General features: G+C 59.5%; 2 protein-coding genes and 1 pseudogene across 5 annotated transcripts; 2 read left to right on the top strand and 1 right to left on the bottom strand.

Moving 5' to 3' along the window:
- The first annotated feature begins 21 nt into the window (after positions 1 to 21).
- Positions 22 to 7,501, top strand: LOC108517543 (GAS2-like protein 1 pseudogene; annotated as a pseudogene). Its single transcript, XR_001882134.1, has 5 exons — positions 22 to 179; positions 2,460 to 2,568; positions 3,309 to 3,416; positions 5,250 to 5,882; positions 6,808 to 7,501. The product of XR_001882134.1 is annotated as a GAS2-like protein 1 pseudogene (transcript).
- Positions 7,502 to 7,561: 60 nt separating this feature from the next.
- Positions 7,562 to 12,887, top strand: GAS2L1 (growth arrest specific 2 like 1). The gene is made up of 5 exons (XM_017855535.1): positions 7,562 to 8,860; positions 10,544 to 10,651; positions 10,743 to 10,839; positions 10,930 to 11,101; positions 11,564 to 12,887. The coding sequence occupies exons 1-5, from the start codon at positions 8,228 to 8,230 to the stop codon at positions 12,597 to 12,599; spliced, it is 2,046 nt and encodes a 681-aa protein (XP_017711024.1). The 5' UTR covers positions 7,562 to 8,227; the 3' UTR covers positions 12,600 to 12,887.
- A 148-nt stretch (positions 12,888 to 13,035) lies between these two features.
- On the bottom strand, positions 13,036 to 19,295 carry RASL10A (RAS like family 10 member A). Of its 3 annotated transcripts, XM_017855538.1 has the most exons (3): positions 15,110 to 15,854; positions 13,932 to 14,056; positions 13,036 to 13,646 (listed from the first exon to the last, which is right to left on the bottom strand). In XM_017855538.1, exons 1-3 carry the CDS (start codon positions 15,326 to 15,328, stop codon positions 13,379 to 13,381), a joined length of 612 nt encoding a protein of 203 aa, XP_017711027.1. In that variant the 5' UTR covers positions 15,329 to 15,854; the 3' UTR covers positions 13,036 to 13,378. The 3 variants fall into 3 exon arrangements, with proteins under 3 accessions (XP_017711027.1, XP_017711026.1, XP_017711025.1); XM_017855537.1 differs by lacking the exon at positions 15,110 to 15,854 and adding an exon at positions 18,952 to 19,295 and having other exon boundaries at positions 13,036 to 14,056; XM_017855536.1 differs by having other exon boundaries at positions 13,036 to 14,056; positions 15,110 to 15,791.
- Between the last annotated feature and the right edge of the window lie 1,889 nt (positions 19,296 to 21,184).

The following is a 21,184-nucleotide window of genomic DNA, read 5'->3' as shown; positions in this document are numbered from 1 at the left end:
CCTCTGTTCCACAGTCACTGCGTGTCTGCTGGGAGCGTGCTCCCACCCCACCCAGGAGAGGGGTGCTTTCAGGGGTCGTGTGAGGTGAAATCTAAAGCGGTTGTGACATGGAAACAGACTCTGACCCTGACGCACCCTCAGAGACCCACTAGTGTCCAAAGGTTCAAGGAGAGATCCAGGTAAGGGAGGCACAGGAAGAACTGGAAATAACCGCCTTCCGTGGGATCGGGCTCTAGGAGCATCTAAGGAGCTGTTCCCTCAGGTGAGGGACAATCCCTCAGGCGGACTGGGTCGGGCCCTCTCATCCCAGCACTTCTGGACAAGTATTGCGTACACCTCTGCAGTTTCCCTGGTCATTTCCTGTGCTAGTATGTGTTTGATTCTCTGCATTTGGAAAACCCTCCCTTAACCAGCCATCATACACCTCCCTCCACACCATCTTCCTGGCCCTTTCTACAGGAAGCGCATGAAAAGAGCCATGTCTACCTCCCCCCTTTCTGGAACCCACTTCATTCTTTGCCCACACTAAAACACCTCTCAGTCACCAACGACTTCTAATGTTGCCAACTCAGTGGTCATTCCTTCTCTTTTTCTCCTATCTCCTTCATTGCTTCCTTTTTCTTCTATCCCTAAATGCAGGACGGCCCCAAGGCTAGCATTGGGTTCCCTGAGCCCCACACTGCCTGGCTGTCCTTCCCATACTCTGGCTTCAGCCCTTTCTCCCTAGGGCAACTCGGTTTGGGTGCATGATGGGTGTAGAGCAGGGCTTGCTCCTGCCGCATCCTCCCTACACCCCAGGTCAGCAAACACACTGCCCCAAACCTTGGAGTCATCCATGACCCATTCTCAAACCTCAGCCCCCAACCTAGCTCTCTTCTAAATCCAGGACAGTGCAAACCACCACAGCCCCCCACCTCCATGACATCACCTCACTGGGTTCCCTGCTTTTCCCCTCAGTGTCTCCAGCCCTTCCTTAGAAGCCAGACCAGGGTTTGTGGTGGTTTTTTTTTGTTGTTGGAGATGGTCTTGCTGTCACCAAGGCTGGAGGGCAGTGGCACAATCATAGCTTCAACTCCTGAGCTCAAGCGATCTTCCCAACTCAGCCTCCCGAGTAGCTGGGACTACAGGTGTAGCACCCGGCTAATTTTTTTGATGCTTTTGTAGAGATCAGGTCTCACGGTTGCCCAGGCTGGACTCAACTTGGGCTCAAGTGATCATCCCACCTTGGCCTCCCAGTGCTGGGATTATAGGCGTGAGCCACCACACTTGGCCCAAACCAGCTAGACACAGGAGGTCGTCTCCAGTCTCAAAACCATTTGGTGGCTCCAAGCATGCTTGCCATGCTTCAAAAGACCCCTGGGAGCCCAGCTGCCCTGCTCTGCCTTGCTCGCCAGTCCAGCACTGTTCCTCAAGGGGCCAAGGACGCTCTCACCTCAGCCTTGATGTGTCAGAGCCAAGGTGCACACACACCTATGAGGCCCAAACTTAACTAGGGAATCACTGGGCCCCTGTGTCATGCCAGGCATTGCACTAAGTACCTCCATGTGTTTAATTCCTAATAACCTTCAAGGCAGGTAGCATAGGACAGCCACAACTCAGCTGAGATGGGAATAGAGAGGTCAAGGGAGGACTTGCCATTGAGAGGCCGAGTTGAGCTAAGGGTCGTTGCCCTCCAGACCCCGCACACTCACCCTCCCACCACCCCACTGTACACAGACACCTGCTTCTGAAAGGATGGGTGCTCTGACATGACCCGCATGCTGCCAGCACTAAGGGAAGACAAGCAGCCTGCTCTGAAAGCTGCTGCTGCACAAGCATCCGTCAGACTCTGGCATTGCATAGGCTCCCCAGGAGTACCCTTAGTCCCTACCTTGAGAGGGGTTTGTCATTGGCATTAAATAGCCCTGGTAGAGACGTTTACAGCAGATAGGTCTATTTTTGTCAGTCCAAAGAAACTTCTGGACTGCTCTGGGCACAGATGCCCTCAGGCAGCATGGATTCCGAGCCTGTCTCAAAGGGCTGCATGAAGCTGGCTAGTGCCAGGGCATGAAGGAGGTGGGCAGGGCAGACAGCAGAGCAGGTCGAAAGGCTGGCATCTATCCCACACCCTGCTCAAACTCCTCAAAAGCACCTAGACTAAAAGTTTCCAACACAAACTTGAGGTCCCACGAGGCCACACGGCACAGGCCTGGGCAAAGGTGGTGGGGTCCGTGGGGAGACTGATCTATGCCCGCAGGGAGTGGCTGCCCTGCTCGACAGGAAAGAGCACAGGGCTGCAGCAGCAGCTGTGGGGCCGACAGTGTAGTCTGTGACGGACGACAGCTGGTCCTCATGCTGTCCCCTCCTGCCCCACTCCTGACAGATCTGCTGGGCGTACGGCCGGCAGTGAGGACATTGTGATACAGGCAGGTTGGAAAGAGCCCACTTGGGTTTTCCAATTTTGCATCTCTCTTGTGGAGGGCACTGGAGGCAGCTCGGGGTCACCTGTCCCACAGCCAGAGCAGGAGCTGACCAGCCGCAGTCATTGGAGCTGAGCCCACACCTGGACACAGCAGCCGGAAGCCTCCTGTGAGTCCCTCACTCATCCTGGGCTGTGCTCAGAGCCTCAGTCCAGGCTGGAGAACTTGGGAGTTCTAATCCAACCAGCACCAGAGGTTCCTGGAGCTGCCTGGTAGCAGGGCTGTAGCCCACAATGCGAGTTTTGCTTGAAAGCTCCACAGCCATCGTCTGACCTCTAGTGGCAACCAAGGCCAAGCAGGCTGCTGGCTGGCACCCAGCAGTGGGTGCAAGAAACTGGCTATGTACCCTCTGGTCGAAGGCCAGAAGGAGCCCATATGGGAGCCACAGCATTCTGTGCACAGAGCGGGGTGGCCTCAAGGATCTGTACAGATGGGCTTAGGGTCCCTATAACCCAAACCTTCTGTCCCTCCAGCAGTTTCTGTGGTTTCTCTTGGTCCTGCAAGGAACAAGGGAGACCACGCAGAGGCTGAGCTTTCCCAGATGTGGCCCCACGGGCCCTGGGCCACCATATGACAGAAGGGGTCAAAGCTAGGGTCCACCATGCCCTGGGCCAGGGGTCTGACCCCCCAGTGAAGTCTGCACCATAGCAACTGCATGTCCTACAATCAGGTGGAGGCTGTGGTCTAGAACAGGCCTCTTATCACCGGCCACAGCGGGAGGAAGGAATCTCTTTATAATCCCTCCTCCCCAGAGAAGTGGACATGCTGAGCCAGGCCACACTGAGTTGGGTAGTGGCATTATTTTTCACAACCCCATGATGTGACTACTACTACTGTCCCATTCTACAGATGGTGCCACTGAGGCTCAGGGAGCTTCACTATCCCATCTAATGACCAATGACAGAGCGTGGGTTCAGTCCAACTTCACCTGTGTCCACAGCCCCAAAATGGAGCAAGGTGGGTATAAGCAGGAGTCAAATTCCTGCACAGCTGCTGGTTACACACATCCCATGACTTCTCTGGGCCTCAATTTCCCCAAATTGTAAAATGAGAACACCTAAGAGTATCATAGCTCATCGGGGTATTTTGAAGATGAAACTGTTAAGTGTCCACACAGATTCACCCCCACCCCAAACCTACAACCCTCCTCCACCTCCAGCAGCCCTCCCCTCCCCAGGTGTTAGCATCCCCGCCCTCCCAGTGCTCAGCCCTGGGAGTCCTCCTGGACCCCGTTCTCACACAACCAATCCACCAGCACATCAGCTCTCCCCTCACAATACGGCCAGAATCCAGCACCCTCTCACCACCTGGTTTCCTCTGAGGCTCCAGCTCCTGCCTTGGCTGACCACAGCAGCCCCAGAGAATGTTAAGACCTAAACCAACCACCCCTGCTCTAAATCATTCCATGGCTCCCATGTCCTTCAAAAGAGGCACAGCCCACAAGGCCCTGCTTAACCAACCTTGGGGTCTCTCTAATCTCTCTACCTTTTCCCTCACCCACCTCCCCAGTCTTCTTGAGCATGCTGGACACATGCACACTTTGGGGCCTTTGCACTGACCCTTCCCTCTCCCCCTCCAGATACCCCCGACCTTCCTCCCTCATCTCCTTTCCTGATGAGGGATTTTAAGTTACAGCCCCCCTCACACTCACACCCTCACCCAGCTCCCTCCCCATCTCCCCTGCACCTCATCCCTGTCTCTGCCCTGGGGCTGCCTCCCTGCCACTCGGACAGCAGGTCCTGAGAGCTGGCACTGCTTGGTTCCCTGTTGTTTTGCTGTTGATTTCCAGTGCCCAAAGAGACCCAGCACACAGTAGGTGCCATGCAGGTGTCAGCCTTGAGGATTGCTAATTTCTGCATTCCTCACTGGAGGAAGTGCCATGCCAGGCACTGAGGTGAGAAAACACCTTTGAAAAATTCACACAAGCTCATGCCTATAATCCCAGCACTTTGGGAGGTGGGCGGATCACCTGAGGTCAGGAGTTCGAGACCAACCTGGCCAACATGGTAAAACCCCCCGTCTCTACCAAAAATACAAAAAGCCGGATGTGGTGGCTCACGCCTGTAATCCCAGCTACTCGGGAGGCTGAGACAGAAGAATCGCTTGAACCCGGGAGGTGGAAGTTGCAGTGAGCCGAGATCTAGACACTGCACTCCAGCCTGAGCAAGCGACAGAGTGAGACACTGTCTCAAAAAAGAAAAGAAAAGAAAAGAAAAAAAAAATCACAAGGACTCTGGGATGATGTCTGTGAGTGCCTGGCGCCAAGAGGCCTGGCTCACAATAGGTGCTCAACCAATGCTGCTGATCCGTGGACCAGGGCGTCTCCATAATCGTCATGTTCAAATCCCAGCTCCATCAGCTGCTCTCCTGACGGTGCCCCAGTTGGGCATGAGTGTCCCTCACAGAGGTGACACGCCAGTCCATTCAGGTCAAGGGCTCAGAGCAGTCTTGGTAGCACACAGTAGGAGATTTATTGGAGCTCTGAGCCTGGCTGTGGTCGGCGGCGCTTCCCTGCAGGCCGGCCCCGCCCGTGTAGCATGGCTGCCGCCCAGACCCGCCCGGCATCCCGCCCAACCCAGCCGGCAGCAGCAGGGGGCAGGATTTCCCGCTGATTCCGGCGGTCTGTCCTCTGCAGTTTAAAAAGAGCCTAGCGGGGTTTAACTCTCCCGTGTCCGGCCGGCCTCCGATGCCCCAGTCCCCTGTTCTGTGCGGAACTCTGGCTTTGGCCATCTGCCTACTTCTCTAAGCCTCAGTATCCTCATCTGTAAAACCGGTTCCCCTCATCTCAAGGTCAAAACGGAGCATTCCGTGAGCACAAGGAGCCCTCAGTCACCAGGGCCATCCTCCCCTCCCCGCGGCGGTGCCGGTTATCTGGCCAGGGGAGGTCCACCCGGGAGGAGGTGACTTTGCAGCCCCCAGCCGCTATCGCTTCCCGACTTCATCTTGGGAACAGGCCGTGCTGTGCGCCAGCCCAGGGAGCCCACCGTACGGGGAGGCGGAGGATTAAAAGGTCCCAACCTCCTCCCCAGGGGATCAGAGGTTGGACGGGGCCCCGGGTACTAGGCTGGGTGGGGGTGGGGCGCCTGGGCCGGTCGCAGTTGTCTGGGGACCCTGGGGCCCTCTGCGTCGAGAGCGCTTGAAGACCCAGGATTCCTGGCCCGATCGCGTGGGAAGACCCCAGCTCTTCCCCTATCTGCCCCGCCGGCTCGGGAAAGGGGCTGCCCCTTTAAGAGCGCGCAGCCCCGCCCGCCCCCTCCGGGCCGGATCCGAATTCCAGGGAGGCGGGGCGGAGACGGTGGCGAGGAGGAGGCCGCGGCGCGGGACAGATCGAGCTGCGGCTCGGGCGGCGCCTCCCTGCGGCGGGCCCGGCCGCGGCTCCGGCCCCGCCGGGGCGATGCTCCCCGGAGCCGCGGGATGAGCCAGGTGAGCGCGGAGACCCCCAGCACTCCCTGCCTGGTGCGCATGGACGGGGGCGGAGGGCCGGGAAGCGACGTCCGCGGCCTCTGTTCCCCGGGGCTGTGTGACCTTGGGCGGCCCCGCGCCCTCTCTGGGCCCAGGCCCGAGCACCGGCGGGGCCTGCGGAGGCCGCTGTGAGTCCTGGCCCCGCTGGCACCGGCCTGGGGCGCTAGGGAGGCTTCTTGGAGGAGGCGGGGCCTGGCCCTGGCCCCGGATCACCGAGACCGGCCACGCTGCGCCGCCTGGACGCCCGGGCTCCTCCACCCACAGCTCCGCGACCTTCACGAGCTGGGCCCTTTCTGCGCCTCAGTTTCCTCATCTGTAAAATGGAGATAATGCCTCCGCCCGCTCAGCCCTAGCGCGGTCGTGCTGTTACACTATTGCTGCTGCTATGTCGTTGTTAATGATGGCACAGCCCTTATGGAAGGGGGGCCAAGGAAGGCGCGGGGACCTTCCCGCAGGACGTGGGGTGGGCACCAGCCCTGAGCCATGCACATAACCCACTCTGAGGTCAGGACCTGGGTTCCATTCGTGTCCTCTGGGGCCCTAGCCTTTGCCTTCACTTCTCTAGGTCCCAGCCCTTCACAATGGGCACCTCCCTGCCTGAGAGGGAGGCCCCAGCCAAGCCCCAGTTTGCACCCCAGAAAGTCACACAGCAAACACTTAATGGACCCTAAGTTTATAAAATTATCCCATAGAGTCCCACGAGGCAGGGAATGTTACTGTACCCATTTCGCAGATGAGGAAACGGAGCACCGACATTTCCCAGAGCCAACATGTAAACCAGGCATTTGGCCTGAGTGACAGACTGGTGCAGGTGGCCAGCAGCTTAGTTTGTACTGAGCCCTTACTGGGTCCCCACAGCGATCCTGACCTGTATTCCTGCCCACAGTGACTCGGCCGGTCCGGGCATGGCAGACCCGGTGGCGGGCATCGCGGGCTCGGCGGCCAAGAGCGTGCGGCCGTTTCGCTCCAGTGAGGCCTACGTGGAGGCCATGAAGGAGGACCTGGCCGAGTGGCTCAATGCCTTGTACGGCCTGGGTCTCCCGGGTGGTGGTGATGGCTTCCTGACCGGGCTGGCCACGGGCACGACCCTGTGCCAACATGCCAACGCCGTGACCGAGGCTGCCCGTGCATTGGCAGCTGCCCGACCGGCCCGAGGTGTGGCCTTCCAGGCGCACAGTGTAGTGCCTGGCTCCTTCATGGCCCGCGACAACGTGGCCACCTTCATCGGCTGGTGCCGCACGGAGCTGGGTGTGCCGGAGGTGCTCATGTTTGAGACTGAGGACCTGGTGCTTCGCAAGAACGAGAAGAGCGTGGTACTGTGCCTGCTGGAGGTGGCACGGCGTGGGGCCCGCCTGGGCCTGCTCGCCCCACGCCTCGTGCAGTTCGAGCAGGAGATTGAGCGGGAGCTGCGTGCTGCACCCCAGCCCCAACGCCCCTGCTGCTGGGGAGGACACCACTGAAACCACCCCTGCACCAGGGACTCCTGCCCGTGGCCCCGCATGACACCCAGCGACCTGCGCAACCTCGATGAGCTGGTGAGTCCCCAGCACCAGGCGCCAGAGACCCGACAGCACAGCTAGTGCCTGCTATCTGTCCCTGAACCTCCCAGGGTCCANACCGGCCACGCTGCGCCGCCTGGACGCCCGGGCTCCTCCACCCACAGCTCCGCGACCTTCACGAGCTGGGCCCTTTCTGCGCCTCAGTTTCCTCATCTGTAAAATGGAGATAATGCCTCCGCCCGCTCAGCCCTAGCGCGGTCGTGCTGTTACACTATTGCTGCTGCTATGTCGTTGTTAATGATGGCACAGCCCTTATGGAAGGGGGGCCAAGGAAGGCGCGGGGACCTTCCCGCAGGACGTGGGGTGGGCACCAGCCCTGAGCCATGCACATAACCCACTCTGAGGTCAGGACCTGGGTTCCATTCGTGTCCTCTGGGGGCCCTAGCCTTTGCCTTCACTTCTCTAGGTCCCAGCCCTTCACAATGGGCACCTCCCTGCCTGAGAGGGAGGCCCCAGCCAAGCCCCAGTTTGCACCCCAGAAAGTCACACAGCAAACACTTAATGGACCCTAAGTTTATAAAAATTATCCCATAGAGTCCCACGAGGCAGGGAATGTTACTGTACCCATTTCGCAGATGAGGAAACGGAGCACCGACATTTCCCAGAGCCAACATGTAAACCAGGCATTTGGCCTGAGTGACAGACTGGTGCAGGTGGCCAGCAGCTTAGTTTGTACTGAGCCCTTACTGGGTCCCCACAGCGATCCTGACCTGTATTCCTGCCCACAGTGACTCGGCCGGTCCGGGCATGGCAGACCCGGTGGCGGGCATCGCGGGCTCGGCGGCCAAGAGCGTGCGGCCGTTTCGCTCCAGTGAGGCCTACGTGGAGGCCATGAAGGAGGACCTGGCCGAGTGGCTCAATGCCTTGTACGGCCTGGGTCTCCCGGGTGGTGGTGATGGCTTCCTGACCGGGCTGGCCACGGGCACGACCCTGTGCCAACATGCCAACGCCGTGACCGAGGCTGCCCGTGCATTGGCAGCTGCCCGACCGGCCCGAGGTGTGGCCTTCCAGGCGCACAGTGTAGTGCCTGGCTCCTTCATGGCCCGCGACAACGTGGCCACCTTCATCGGCTGGTGCCGCACGGAGCTGGGTGTGCCGGAGGTGCTCATGTTTGAGACTGAGGACCTGGTGCTTCGCAAGAACGAGAAGAGCGTGGTACTGTGCCTGCTGGAGGTGGCACGGCGTGGGGCCCGCCTGGGCCTGCTCGCCCCACGCCTCGTGCAGTTCGAGCAGGAGATTGAGCGGGAGCTGCGTGCTGCACCCCCAGCCCCCAACGCCCCTGCTGCTGGGGAGGACACCACTGAAACCACCCCTGCACCAGGGACTCCTGCCCGTGGCCCCCGCATGACACCCAGCGACCTGCGCAACCTCGATGAGCTGGTGAGTCCCCCAGCACCAGGCGCCAGAGACCCGACAGCACAGCTAGTGCCTGCTATCTGTCCCTGAACCTCCCAGGGTCCACCCTATCTGCAGAACAGCCTGCCCCACAAAAAGAGTGCACATGTTGAGCACCAAATCAAGGACTGTATACCTGACCCCAAGGAAATGGGTAGCCCACAGAGAGGGAGGTGCTGGGGAGATGACGCAGCCCAGCCGGGCCTGGGACAGGATGCGGGCTCCTGGCACGATCCTCCCTCACTTTGTGTGCTAACTGTGCCTCAACTGAGCTTGTGCATTCCTTCTGGGGGACTGCATGATTGGGGTGCCTCCTCTGTGCCCTCCCTGCACTTAGTCTTAGGCAGATGTGCCCAGAACCTCAGGGAGGCTCGAAGTTGAGTGAGTGCTGTGATGCTCAGTTGAGATGAGGCATGGAATAAGCCCTGGGCAAGGTGCCTACCACACAGTAGGTACCCCAGGGGGCTCTGCAGGTCTCCCCACTCCCCAGGCACCCTTGGGAAGCCTAGCTGGGTTGCTGCTGTTGCTGGGATGGGGATCCTGTTTGGAGCTGCAGGACTCTAAGCATAGAAGGTGCCAGGCCCTGCCCCCAACTCTCTCCTCTCCCAGGATGTGGGTGGCCCCTGCCACCCCCGAGGTCTGGACCAAGAGTTTCCTTCTTATCGGAAGGTCAGGACTACAATGTGCCTGCCTGGGAGGCGGATAGCGGATGGCAGTGGGCAGAGCCTGGGGCCCCACCCCCTGTCCTGGGCCAGGGTCACTCAAGGCTCCACCTGCTTATTTCCTCTGGCAGCACCACTGCCGCTGTGGGCGGGGAGGCGGGCAGGGCCGCCCACATAGCCAGCTTGGCAGCTCTGGCTCTGGTGGGGGGCTGTATGTGGTGCGTGCTCACCTAGCCAGTGGCCTGTGTGTCCCACGTGTCTGTGGTACCCCTCAGCATCAGTGCCCACCCAAGGGCATGGGACCCCCTGCGCCTGTGTCCTATAGCCCGCCTGGCCTTCCTGTGGGCCCCAGCCTTCTTGTCTGGGAAGTGGATGAAGGGGGAGTGAGGACAGGCTCTGGGGCTTCCCCAGCTCTAGGAGCTGTGGGATGTTCCTCACAGAGTCTCAGACCATGGTGTGACCACAGCCCCATCATCTCATCCTGGGAGCTCCCTGGGCCCAGAGAGCCAAGAAGGGGGAGCTGGTAAAAGGTCATGTGTGGGCCGGGCGTGGTGGCTCACGCCTGTAATCCAGCACTTTGGGAGGCCGAGGTGGGTGGATCACCTGAGGTCTGGAGTTCGAGACCAGCCTGGCCAACATGGAGAAACCCCATCTCTACTAAAAATACAAAATTAGCCAGGCGTGGTAGCACATGTCTGTAATCCCAGCCGCTCGGGAGGCTGTGGCAGGGGAATTGCTGGAACCTGGAAGGCAGAGGTTGCAGTGAGCAGAGATCACGCCGTTGCACTCCAGCCTGGGCAACAAGAGTGAAACTCCGTCTCAAAAAAAAAAAAAAAAAAAAAGAAAAGAAAGGTCATGTGTGGAAGGAAGCTGTACCCCATCTGGGGTAACACGGCCTCCATCCACTTCCCTGGAAGGCCTGACTTCCTCCTGACCCTGGAATGGCTGACATTAAGCCCCAGGAAGAGGACTTGACTTCTGACCCCTACCCTCTCTCTGGCCTCAGGTGAGGGAGATCCTGGGCCACTGCACCTGCCCCGACCAGTTCCCCATGATCAAGGTCTCAGAGGGGAAGTACCGTGTGGGGGACTCGAGCCTGCTCATCTTTGTGCGGGTAAGGGCCAGGGGCCGCTCTAGTGGGCAGCAGCCAAGGTGGTGGGCTGCCGGGTGCCTGGGGCACAGCCATGACCTGCCCACGCCTGCAGGTGCTGAGGAGCCACGTGATGGTGCGAGTGGGTGGTGGCTGGGACACGCTGGAGCATTACCTGGACAAGCACGACCCCTGCCGCTGCTCCTCCACCGGTCAGTGCCGGGGTGGGGCTGGGGGTAGATGGGCAGGGGACTCGCTTGTGTGGCTACGTCCCTCACATGCTGCCTGTCCTCTCCCTGCAGCTCATCGCCCACCCCAGCCGAGGGTCCGTACCTTTTCTCCGCAGAGGGTGTCACCCACCCCCAGTCCCCGCCCTGCTAGCCCAGTTCCTGGGAGTGAGCGCCGGGGCTCCCGACCTGAGATGACTGCCATTAGCTTACGAAGCACAAAGGAGGGGCCCGAGACCCCGCCCAGGTGAGATGCAGGAGGACGAGGGGTGAGGGGTCCAGAGGGTTGGGGGCGTCAGCCCTAGCCTGCATGACGGGTTGCCTGTGCGCCAGAGTGACTCACACCCTGGGAAAAGTTCCCGTGGGTGGGGGCGGGCCTAGCTTCCCATCTCCATGGCAACACAACCAAACCAACAACACAGCTGGGGCGGGCCCTGTGGCTGGGCGGCAGCCAGTCCAGCTCTTGCTTCCTCTGGCCGGTCCTGGGAAGGGGGGTGTCTAGAGCCCCAGAAACTTCTTTTTCTGTGGTTTTTGGGGCCCTGGGTGGCTGGAGGAAGCTGCTCACTTCTCCCTGGAAGTCCCCAGGACAGACCGATGCCCCTGACAGCCCCGTCCACCAGCCACATACCCTGCTGTTCCTCTCCCTGCCTGTTCTGCATGCCAGTCCTTCTGTGGTACCCCATCTGTCTCTCTTGTCCCCCTGCCCCAGGCCCCGGGATCAGCTGCCCCCCCATCCCCGCTCCCGCCGCTACTCCGGGGACAGTGACTCCTCAGCCTCCTCCGCCCAGAGCGGCCCCCTTGGTACCCGCAGTGATGACACTGGCACTGGCCCCCGGAGGGAGCGACCCAGCCGGCGGCTGACCACAGGCACCCCGGCCTCTCCGAGACGGCCTCCTGCCCTGCGCAGCCAGTCCCGAGACCGGCTGGATCGGGGCCGGCCCCGGGGGGCCCCAGGAGGCAGGGGAGCCCAGCTGTCAGCCCCCAGCCCTGCCCGGCGGGCCCGGAGCCAGAGCCGCGAGGAGCAGGCCGTGCTGCTTGTGCGCAGGGATCGAGACGGGCAGCACTCATGGGTGCCAAGGGGCAGGGGCACTGGGGGCTCGGGCAGGACCACCCCCCAGACTCCCCGTGCCCGCAGCCCTGCAGCACCCCGGCTTTCCCGGGTCTCCAGCCCCAGTCCAGAGTTGGGCACCACACCGGCCAGCATCTTCCGCACACCCCTGCAGCTCGACCCGCAGCAGGAGCAGCAGCTGTTTCGGCGCCTGGAAGAGGAGTTCCTGGCCAATGCCCGGGCCCTTGAGGCTGTTGCTAGCGTGACCCCCACTGGACCAGCCCCTGACCCAGCTCGGGCCCCTGACCCTCCAGCTCCTGACTCTGCCTACTGTTCCTCCAGTTCCTCCTCTTCGTCCCTCAGCGTCCTGGGTGGCAAATGTGGCCAACCTGGGGACTCTGGCCGGACGGCCAATGGCCTGCCTGGGCCGCGAAGCCAAGCCCTTTCCAGCTCTTCCGATGAAGGCAGCCCCTGCCCTGGCATGGGGGGGCCACTAGATGCACCTGGGAGCTCCCTGGCTGGCCCCGAACCCTTGAGGACCTGGGCACGGGGTCGGATGGACACACAGCCAGACCGTAAACCCTCACGCATCCCCACGCCTCGGGGCCCCCGCCGCCCCTCCGGACCCGCAGAGCTTGGGACCTGGCATGCCCTGCACTCAGTCACCCCAAGGGCTGAGCCAGATTCTTGGATGTGATGGACCAGCTCACTGTCCCCAGACCCCATCCCTTCTCCTTTTCCTTTGTGGCCTTAACCCCTCTGCATCAGGGAGCCCCCTCTGCCTCTTGAGTACCAGACCTCATGGGACCAGACCCCTTGGGACCACATGGCACAATGGGACCTCTGTTGTACATTCCGATTGGGGGATGAGCGTTGCTATTTAATTACTAATATTATTGAATGCCTTAGAGGAGGCCGGGCCAGCCCGGTGTCCTAAAGACCTGTGGCCCAGCAGAGCCTCTGACAGTAAAGTTTTGCTCCAGCCACCTGTCTGTTTCTTGGGGACTCCGCGTTGGGGCCATTCAGACCTTTTCGAGGACCCTGAAGTTAACTGCCTGGAGGTCAAGCCTGGCAGCTCTGACCTCTAGACTTAAAGCGTTATCCCGCCCAGCTCAGAAATCCCAGGTGCACTCAATTATTTTCCGGTTTATTATCCTGCGATAGGAGTGGCACAAAGAATATGTCCAGTGAAGCTCCAGGAGCAGGCCTCGCGTTTCCAAATTCATAGCCAAGTCCTTTCCATCCAGTGGGATTGTGACCCACTGAGGTCCCAGAAAGGACTGGTCATCTCCAATGGAGCTTGGGACCTGGTTGGGTCCAATGAGGTTCAAAAAGGGGCCCGTCGGTTAGGCCTCATCCAATCAGGGCGGAGACTGCCCTGTCCAGTCCCAGTGAAGTTGGGCGATCCTGTCCAATCCAGGTCCCTGGTTGTCCCAGTCACAAGGTGGGGCCCATGGATGGCACTGTCCAATCGGGTCACATGAGGCTGCAGCGCGCTGGATGCAACGCCCCCTGCAGGCGCAGGGCCGGGTGTGCAGGGCGCGCGCGCACCAGAGCGCAGCGCAGCAGCTCACGGAAGAGACGCAGCACGTGCCAGTTGTACTTGGCCGAGCACTCGAGGTAGCCGCAGCGCCAGCCCCTGCGCACCAGGGCGGCCAGCGCGCGCCGCGGTCCGAAGCGCAGCCGCTGCCTGTCTCGCTTGTTGCCTACCACGAGGATGGGCGCTTCGGGCGCGCCCGCCGGCCTGGGGGCCGAATGGAGATGAGAGACGCGGTGCCGGGGACCCCACGGCCGGAGAATTCCCCCAGTGGGTATACACACGCAGGCGCATTCCCTTCCTACAGCCAGAGGCCCTTCCCACCGAACTCCAGGCCCATGTGGGCAAAAGAGCACACACAGCGAAGACCTTCCCATGGGCGAAGGCCTAAGACCCGGCCCACGACGTTGGGAGACCCTACACACTCCCCTCAGGCAAACACCGGGCCAGATTTGCCCTGGCTCCCCACCGCCAGACCTGCCGCGCCCCCACCTGATCTCCGCGATGCGCTGCCGCAGGGCCTTCACGTAGTCGAAACTGTCCGGGCTGCAGATGTCGTAGACGAGCACGAAGGCGTCCGTGTCCTGCAAGCTCCAGTCCTTAGGGTCTGGCCACTCCTGGGGACAGGAGGCCAGGGTTTGCGGAAGCCTCTTTTCCACTCTCCCGCTCTCGAACCCTCTGCAGGGGCCTGGACGCTAAACCTAGTTCATCCTCAGGCCAGCATCACCCCCATCCAGATCTCTGCGCCCCTCCCCCAAGTTTTCTGGGCCCTGTCTCCTCATGACCACCAGGATAAAATTTTCCAAATCGTGCCTGGAGCCTGTCAGCCACTCTCCTTCATCCTTGGTCTTCCCTCTGTTTACCCAGAATCTTCTTTTCAGCTTTCCCCAACTCGGCTCAGGCCACTCTCCTCCCTAGATGCCTTCAGTGCTTACCACTGCCTCTAAGACTAATTCCAAAGCCCGTGGCCGCCCGGAGCCCCGTGGTCCACCACGCCCCCCACGTTGTCAGCTGTAACCGTTTATATCCCTGGCGTAAGCACCTGCTGGTCTTTCCACCTGCTATGCTTTTGCCACTCCCTTTACTCAGAACTTCACTCGTTCTTCCAGGTTCAGCTCAAATGGCACCCCCTCCAGGAAGCCCTGCTTAATCCTGTCTGCTTTCTTCTTCACTGCTCTAGGGTCGGAGGTCTGTCCTTTACTTTGCACAAATTACTAAACGAGCCTTCGCTCCAGGGCACAGGAATGAGGGGGCAGAGAATAAACCCCTCCACCAGCCTCCGTAGTAAATACACCCCTACTCCTGACCCCAGTCTCTCCCATTGTAGCTCTGCTCAAGGCCCCAAACACAAAACACCACACTCGCGGAAAGGCACCGCTATGCACCACCATGAGCTGCTCCACACCCCCCAGCCAAGGCAGGCAAAGGTGGAGGCGCTCACAGGAGCAAGGGAACGCCCCTGGGCAAAATCGCCCGGTCTCCAGCCTGGGCTTGGGAGTTTCCATGTCGGCGGGAAGGGCTGAAACGCAAGTATCCCAGAAAGCACACACATCCCTCCATCCCGGAGCACAGCCAGGCGCCCGAGGCCTCCACGCGGACACGCACGTGTGCACCGAGCACGCACACCCCTCACGCTGTCACACGCTCCTGCTCGCTCCTCGAGCCGCTACCTCCGGACCCCCAGGGCTCGAGCCGGGGCCAGCGACGTCGCCGTCGCGGATGCTTAAGTCGTAGACGGCGCCGTCGAGCAGCACCGCGGGTCGGTAGAGGCGCGGCCCGTCCGTGGGCCGGTGGCGCTCGGGGTAGTCACCGAACAGGAACTGGCGGATGATGGCCGTCTTGCCCACGCCCGGGGCGCCTAGAACGGCCACCCGCAGGCTGCCCCCCATGGCCGGCCGGCGCTGCCGCTCTCCGCTCTGGAATGCCTCATGGACCGGCGCCGCGCCGTGCGCCCCCCGGCCGTGCGCCCTGCGCGCCCTGCCCGGTGCGCCTCGGCCCCGTCTCGTCGACCCCGGAACACACGAGACCGGAGAGCGGCAGGCCCCGAGGCCGGAGCTGGCGGGCGGGAGGACGGACAGACAACGGGAGTGGGCAGACAGGTGGCGGACGCGCGAGCGGCTCGGGCGGCGTGCCGAAGCCCGGGAGGCCCACCGAGCGCAGACCCGGAGCGGCGATCAGACACCCGCCTCCGCCCCGCACGCCCAACCCAGGCGCACCCCGGCGCCCCCGCGCGCCGCGGCCGAAGTCCGCCCCCTTCAAGCGCGGGGTCCCGCAGCGCGTGCGGGGCGCGGGGGGCAGCACTGCCCTCCCGGAGCCCTGTGCCCCGTCCTTCCACTCAGCTTACCGCGCCTGAATCGCCGCCCAAGCCGGCGCGCCAGCGAGCGGGGCCTCCCGGAGGCGGCGGATGAGGTAACCGCCCGCCCCTGCCCACCTTTCCCCACCGCCCAGAACGCCCCTCCCAGGAAGGGTTGCAGGAAGGTGACTGGGGGACAGAGATCCCGGAGAGAGCCCACCCCTTTCTTACCCCCTCCGCGTGTCCCGCTCCTCTCACCCGCTCCAGAATAGAAGCCCCTTCCCACCCACGGCCGCGGCCGCTCTTCCAAACACTGCTCGCCCCCACGCTGGCACCCGACAAGCCCCAGCCCCCGGAGTCAGGCCGCCCGGGGTCCGAATTGGGGGGGCGGCTGTGTGACCTTGGGCGAATCGCCGCACTGCGCTGGGTCTGTGCTCCGCATCCATCACAGGCAGACTCCTCAAGAGGCTCCGACCTTTTCTTGAGAGCCTACTATGTGCCAGGCCCTTTACGAAGCTATTACCTACGTGATCCTCGAACCGAGTCTCGGCCTGGCATCGCTGGTTGAGAGAGGAGGAAACAGGCCCCAGAGGGGAATCTGCAAGGTTAGAAGGGCAGTGGGGGGGCCCTTGAAGTCTCCTCTGAGGTCCCTCCTACCTTCCTCCTGCCCACGGGGGTAAATGGCCCACACTAGACAATATTCAAACGGCCATCCTCGAGGGGAAGTGGGGACAGAGGGTGCCAAGACCACAGCAGCTTAGCCCCAGATCCCTGTCCCAACAAGGCTGGAGGTGACTAAATAGATAAAGATCCAGAAATTGGCCCACTCCACCGCCCTCACTGATAAGGTCACGTTTCCTGCGTGAGTTGCAACCCGTAGGTCCCCTCAAAGGGGTGCAACCTCTTCAAAACAGGCGCCCAGAGCCCAAGTTCCCCCTTCCTGGAGCTAGTGGAGAAGCTCCTGCCCCATCACAGCTTGGAAAGCCTGGGTTAGCCCAGCCCCCCATCCTCCGCCTCTGCTCTCCTCCCTGCTGTGTGGGGCTCCCACATCTCTGACCTGCACGTGACAATGCTCAAGAAATGGCCGCAATGCATAGATACCTCTGCACTGACTAAGGAGTTCATTTATTCATCCCCTCAACAAATATTCCATATCTTATTGCTTGTCAGGAGGCTGAAATGGATTTAAAAAGAAAACAACAAAAAAAAGTTCTGCTTTGGGAGAGAGGGTTCTAGAACACATGAGATCTAGGGACTGTCAAAGCACAGACAATGTACCCACCCCAGCCCAGGGGAAGTAGAAGAGCTAAATCCTGAAGCGGGAGGAGGCACATCCTCCAGGGAGCCTGTCCATGATGACAACCAGAAAGTGTCTCCAGAACAGTGGCTGTGCTTTCATCCTCTCATGCTGGATCAGGGGCTGGGGTCTGCTTTCACTCCTCTCCTCAGCCACTAGGGCGCTCAGAACCACCTCTGTCCAGTGTTCCAGGTCTTCTACCTCAGTGAGTGGGGACTGCTGCCTTCATCTTTCCTACCATGATTTTTCCTTTCATTTGATGTCCTCTTTCACATTGTAACTTTTCAGACTTCTGCGTTTTGTTGTTGTTTGAGATAAGGTCTTGCTCTGTCACCCAAGTTGGAGTGAAGTGGTGTCATCATAGCTCACTGCATCCTCAACCCCCTGGGTTCAAGCAATTCTCCTGTCTCAGCCTCTAGAGTAGCTGGGACTACAGGCACACACCACCACCCCTGGCTAATTTTTGTATTTTTTAGTAGAGACAGGGTTTCACCATATTGGTCAGGCTGGTCTCGAACTGCTAACCTCAGGTGATCCAACCGCCTCAGCCTCCCAACGTGCTGGGGTTTCAGGCATGAGCCACCGTGCCTGGCTAGGACAGTCTTTTGTAAGCTCTTCTCAATGCTAGGCGCACTCCCGCCCACCCCTGGGTATTCTTTCTCTGGAAAACCTTCCTTGTTTCTCCTTCTGACACAGCAAACAGAGCTGTGTGTGAGGCATCTCTGGCTCCCAGTATGTGTTTTTGGATGGCGAGGGGAAGGGGCACTGTGGACTGGGAACATCCTGAGGCTCCCACGAAGCCCTGTAAACCCCACAGCGTACCATGTTCCCTAGAAGACTCTCACAGAAGTGTTCCTAGCAGCAGTGTCCCTTTATCAAGGGCCTGCGATGTGCCAAGCCTGACCCACAGCCTCGCACTCACTGACGCTCCCAGGGATGCCATGATTGGGCCACAGTTGCCCAGCTGGAAAATGGCAGCACAGGGGCCGGAACCCAGGCTCTTGGGTTCCAGAGTCCGGCTTTCTGAGAAGCCTGGCTTCATCTGGACCCAGAGCGTTCTCAGGAAGTGCTCAACTGGAGCTCAACCCCAGTGACCACTCAGCCCCTGTGGGGAGGGGCTTGGGGAGGCCTCTAGGCCTCGTGGAGCTCCCCCATCCACAGCGGCTGAGCTGAACCCTAATGGGAGTGTGCAGCCCTGTGCCAGGTTTCCCAAAGACCAGCAGGCTGAGGGGCTCAAGCTGCCTGTCTGCCTGGGATGTGGATTTCAGGGTTCTCTCATCAGTCCCCTCACTCCTTCCCCAAGGAAAGGCTGCGGGGCTTCTGCCTGCTGCCCCCCTCCAATCCCTATTCCCCAGGGGCCTCCCGGGCACACTCTGAACGCCCCTATCCAGGGCTCCAGGGACCACCCGCCAACCATGCACGCATCTGCTCCTTCAGCAGAGGAGACTGGCACTAGGCACACAGTGGCCAAGGTGGTCCTGCCTACCCTCTGTGGCGGGGAGAAAGAGACACACGCAGCTAGGCAGGGACAGGTGAAGACAGGCGCTCTGGGCTGGTTCAGGCCTGGGGAGATGAGGAGGCCTAGCGGAAGCACCAGCCCAGCAGCAGTTGAGGGGCTTATACTGAGCCCCAAAGGATCAAGCCACAGATGGTGGGGAGGGCTGGGCAGGGGCAGGCACCAGGTGGGAAATTCTACTTTCTCCAGTTCATTGCCCACAGGCTCCTAACACCAGCCACCTGGCCTTCACCCATGTGCTTCTTCCCAGCTGGGCCTGATTCCGGTCCATCCCTGGAGTCAGGCACCCCAGACTTCATCCAGCTCCCAGGGGGTGTTCTGGACTCCTTTGCTGGGCCACACCAGTGACCACTAATTATGGTCTGTCCTTCCCATGAATCATGGCTCCACACCACCAGTAACTCACCTGGAGCCACAAATGGGATCCTCCACAGCTCACATGCTTGGGGGTGTAGTGGGGGGACATCCTCATGATGACTCTCACTGATCACAGCCAGGCAGCCTCTTGAGGGCTGGGCTGGTCTTCTAGCCATCAGGATACAAGGAGGCTGGGCAGGGCCGGGCTTCCAAATCTCTGAAAGTTTCTTCTCTTGGGTTTGAAACCTCCTTCCAGGACTGTGTCATCTGTGCAAGTTACTTACATTCTCTGCACCTCGGGCTGGGGTAGTGTCTGACACCTGTAATTCCAGCACCTTGGGGAGGCCAAGGCGGGAGGATCGCTTGAGCCCAGGAGTTCCAGACCAGCCTGGGCAACATAGTGAGACCCCATCTCTATAAAAAATTTTTAAAATTGGCCAGGTGCAGCGGCTCGTGCCTGTAATCCCAGCATTTTGGGAGGCCGAGGCAGGGGATCAAGAGGTCAGGCATTTGAGACAAGCCTGGCCAACATGGCAAAACCCCATCTCTATTAAAAATACAAAAATTAGCCAGGCATGATGGCAGGGGCCTGTAGTCCCAGCTACTCTGGAGGCTGAGGCAGGAGAATCGCTTGAACCCGGGAGGCGGAGGTTGCAGTGAGCCAAGATCACACCACTGCACTCCAGCTTGGGTGACAGGGTGAGACTCCATCTCAAAATAAATAAATATAAATATAAATAAATTTTATATATATATATGAATAAATTAGCTGGGTGTGGTGGTGCACACACGTGGTCCCAGCTACTTGGAAGCTGAGGTGGAAGGATCACTTGAGCCCTGGAGGTCGAGGCTACAGTGAGCCATGATCATACCACTGTACACCAGCCTGGGCGACAGAGCAAGACCCTACCTCAAAAAAACAAAAAACAAAAAACCAAAAACTACCTCTTCTTCTCAGCTTCTTTCTCTGTGAAGGGAATATTAATTTTCCAGACTTCACTGAGCTGTAGGATGCAATGAGATGATACAAAGAGAAAAACCAAGACAACCGGTTAAGTTTGGGGAGATAAAATTTGTACATATAAACTTCCATTTTTATATGTAAATGGCTACAAATACAAAACATAATGGAGGCATATGTGTGTATACGTGGGTAAAGAGACACACATATATTTTCTAGCTATGTCAGCTGAGGGCCTGGAAGAAGTGACACCCAGTGGCATGAATACATCCAGCATCTAGCTCCTGTTTTTTTTCTTTTTATTATTTATTTATTTATTTTTGAAACAGGGTCTCATTCTGTCGTCCAGGCTGGAATGCAGAGGCACAAACATGGCTCACTGCAGCCTTGACTTCCAGGGCTCAAGCAATCCTCCCACCTTATCCTCCCTGAGTAGCTGGGACCACAGGCACACACCACCACACCTGGCTAAATTTTTGCATTTCTTTGTAGAAACAGGGTTTTGCCCGTCTCAAACTCCTGGGCTCAAGCAATCAGTCTGCCTGGGCCTCCCAAAGTGCTGGGATTACAGGTGTGAGTCACCACGCCCGGCTGCTCTTGGTTTCTTTTTTCTTATTTTTTTTTGAGATGGAGACTCACCCTGTTGCCCAGGTTAGAGTGCAGTGGCGTGATCTCAGCTCACTGAAACCTTGGCCTCTGGGTTGAAGCAATTCTCCTGTCGCAGCTTCCTGAGTAGCTGGGACTACAAGTGCCTGCCACCACACCCTGCTGATTTTTGTTTTGTTTTGTTTTTGAGACAGAGTCTCTTGCTCTGTCAGCCAGACTAGAGTGCTTTGGCATGATCTCGGCTCACTGCAACCTCTGCCTCCTGGGCTCAAGCAATTCTCCTGCCTCAGCCTCCCCAGTAGCTGGGATTACAGGTGTGTGCCACCACACCTGGCTAACTTTTGTATTTTTAGTAGAGACAGGGTTTCACCATGTTGGCCAGGCTGGTCTCAAACTCCTGACCTCACGTGATCCACCCACCTCGGCCTCCCAAAGTGCTGGGATTACAGGCGTGAGCCACCGCACCCGGCCTGGCCACTCTTGGTTTCTAATACTGTTCTCCAGTGAAAGGAACCAGGCTCCTTGGAGAGATGACTGCTTCTAGGGATGGGGCAGGACCAGTACAAGATGATCCTGGAGCAACTTATGGTGGCAGAAAGGAAGGAAGTGCCCAAAAACGAGGATGGTGGTATGTCACAAGGACATAGGAACCTTCCAGAAGGAGCTCCCAGTGGCCAAATCTGCAGCAATTCAAGCAACAAAGTAAATAATGTTA

This window comes from Rhinopithecus bieti, unplaced genomic scaffold, assembly GCF_001698545.2.
Source record: "Rhinopithecus bieti isolate Rb0 unplaced genomic scaffold, ASM169854v2 scaffold_36959, whole genome shotgun sequence".
In the NCBI taxonomy this organism is placed as follows: Eukaryota; Metazoa; Chordata; class Mammalia; order Primates; family Cercopithecidae; genus Rhinopithecus; species Rhinopithecus bieti.
This window is presented reverse-complemented; position numbering and strand designations above follow the sequence as displayed.

Bases quoted from the DNA above. Each gene is read 5' to 3' on its own strand.
- RASL10A (XM_017855536.1), bottom strand. From the start codon at position 15,328: ATGGGGGGCAGCCTGCGGGTGGCCGTTCTAGGCGCCCCGGGCGTGGGC. The intron at 14,057-15,109 runs GTAGCGGCTCGA...TCCTGTCCCCAG, and splicing joins CGAGCCCTGGGGGTCCGGAG to GAGTGGCCAGACCCTAAGGA.
- GAS2L1 (XM_017855535.1), top strand. From the start codon at position 8,228: ATGGCAGACCCGGTGGCGGGCATCGCGGGCTCGGCGGCCAAGAGCGTG. The intron at 8,861-10,543 runs GTGAGTCCCCCA...CTCTGGCCTCAG, and splicing joins TGCGCAACCTCGATGAGCTG to GTGAGGGAGATCCTGGGCCA. The intron at 10,840-10,929 runs GTCAGTGCCGGG...CTCTCCCTGCAG, and splicing joins CTGCCGCTGCTCCTCCACCG to CTCATCGCCCACCCCAGCCG.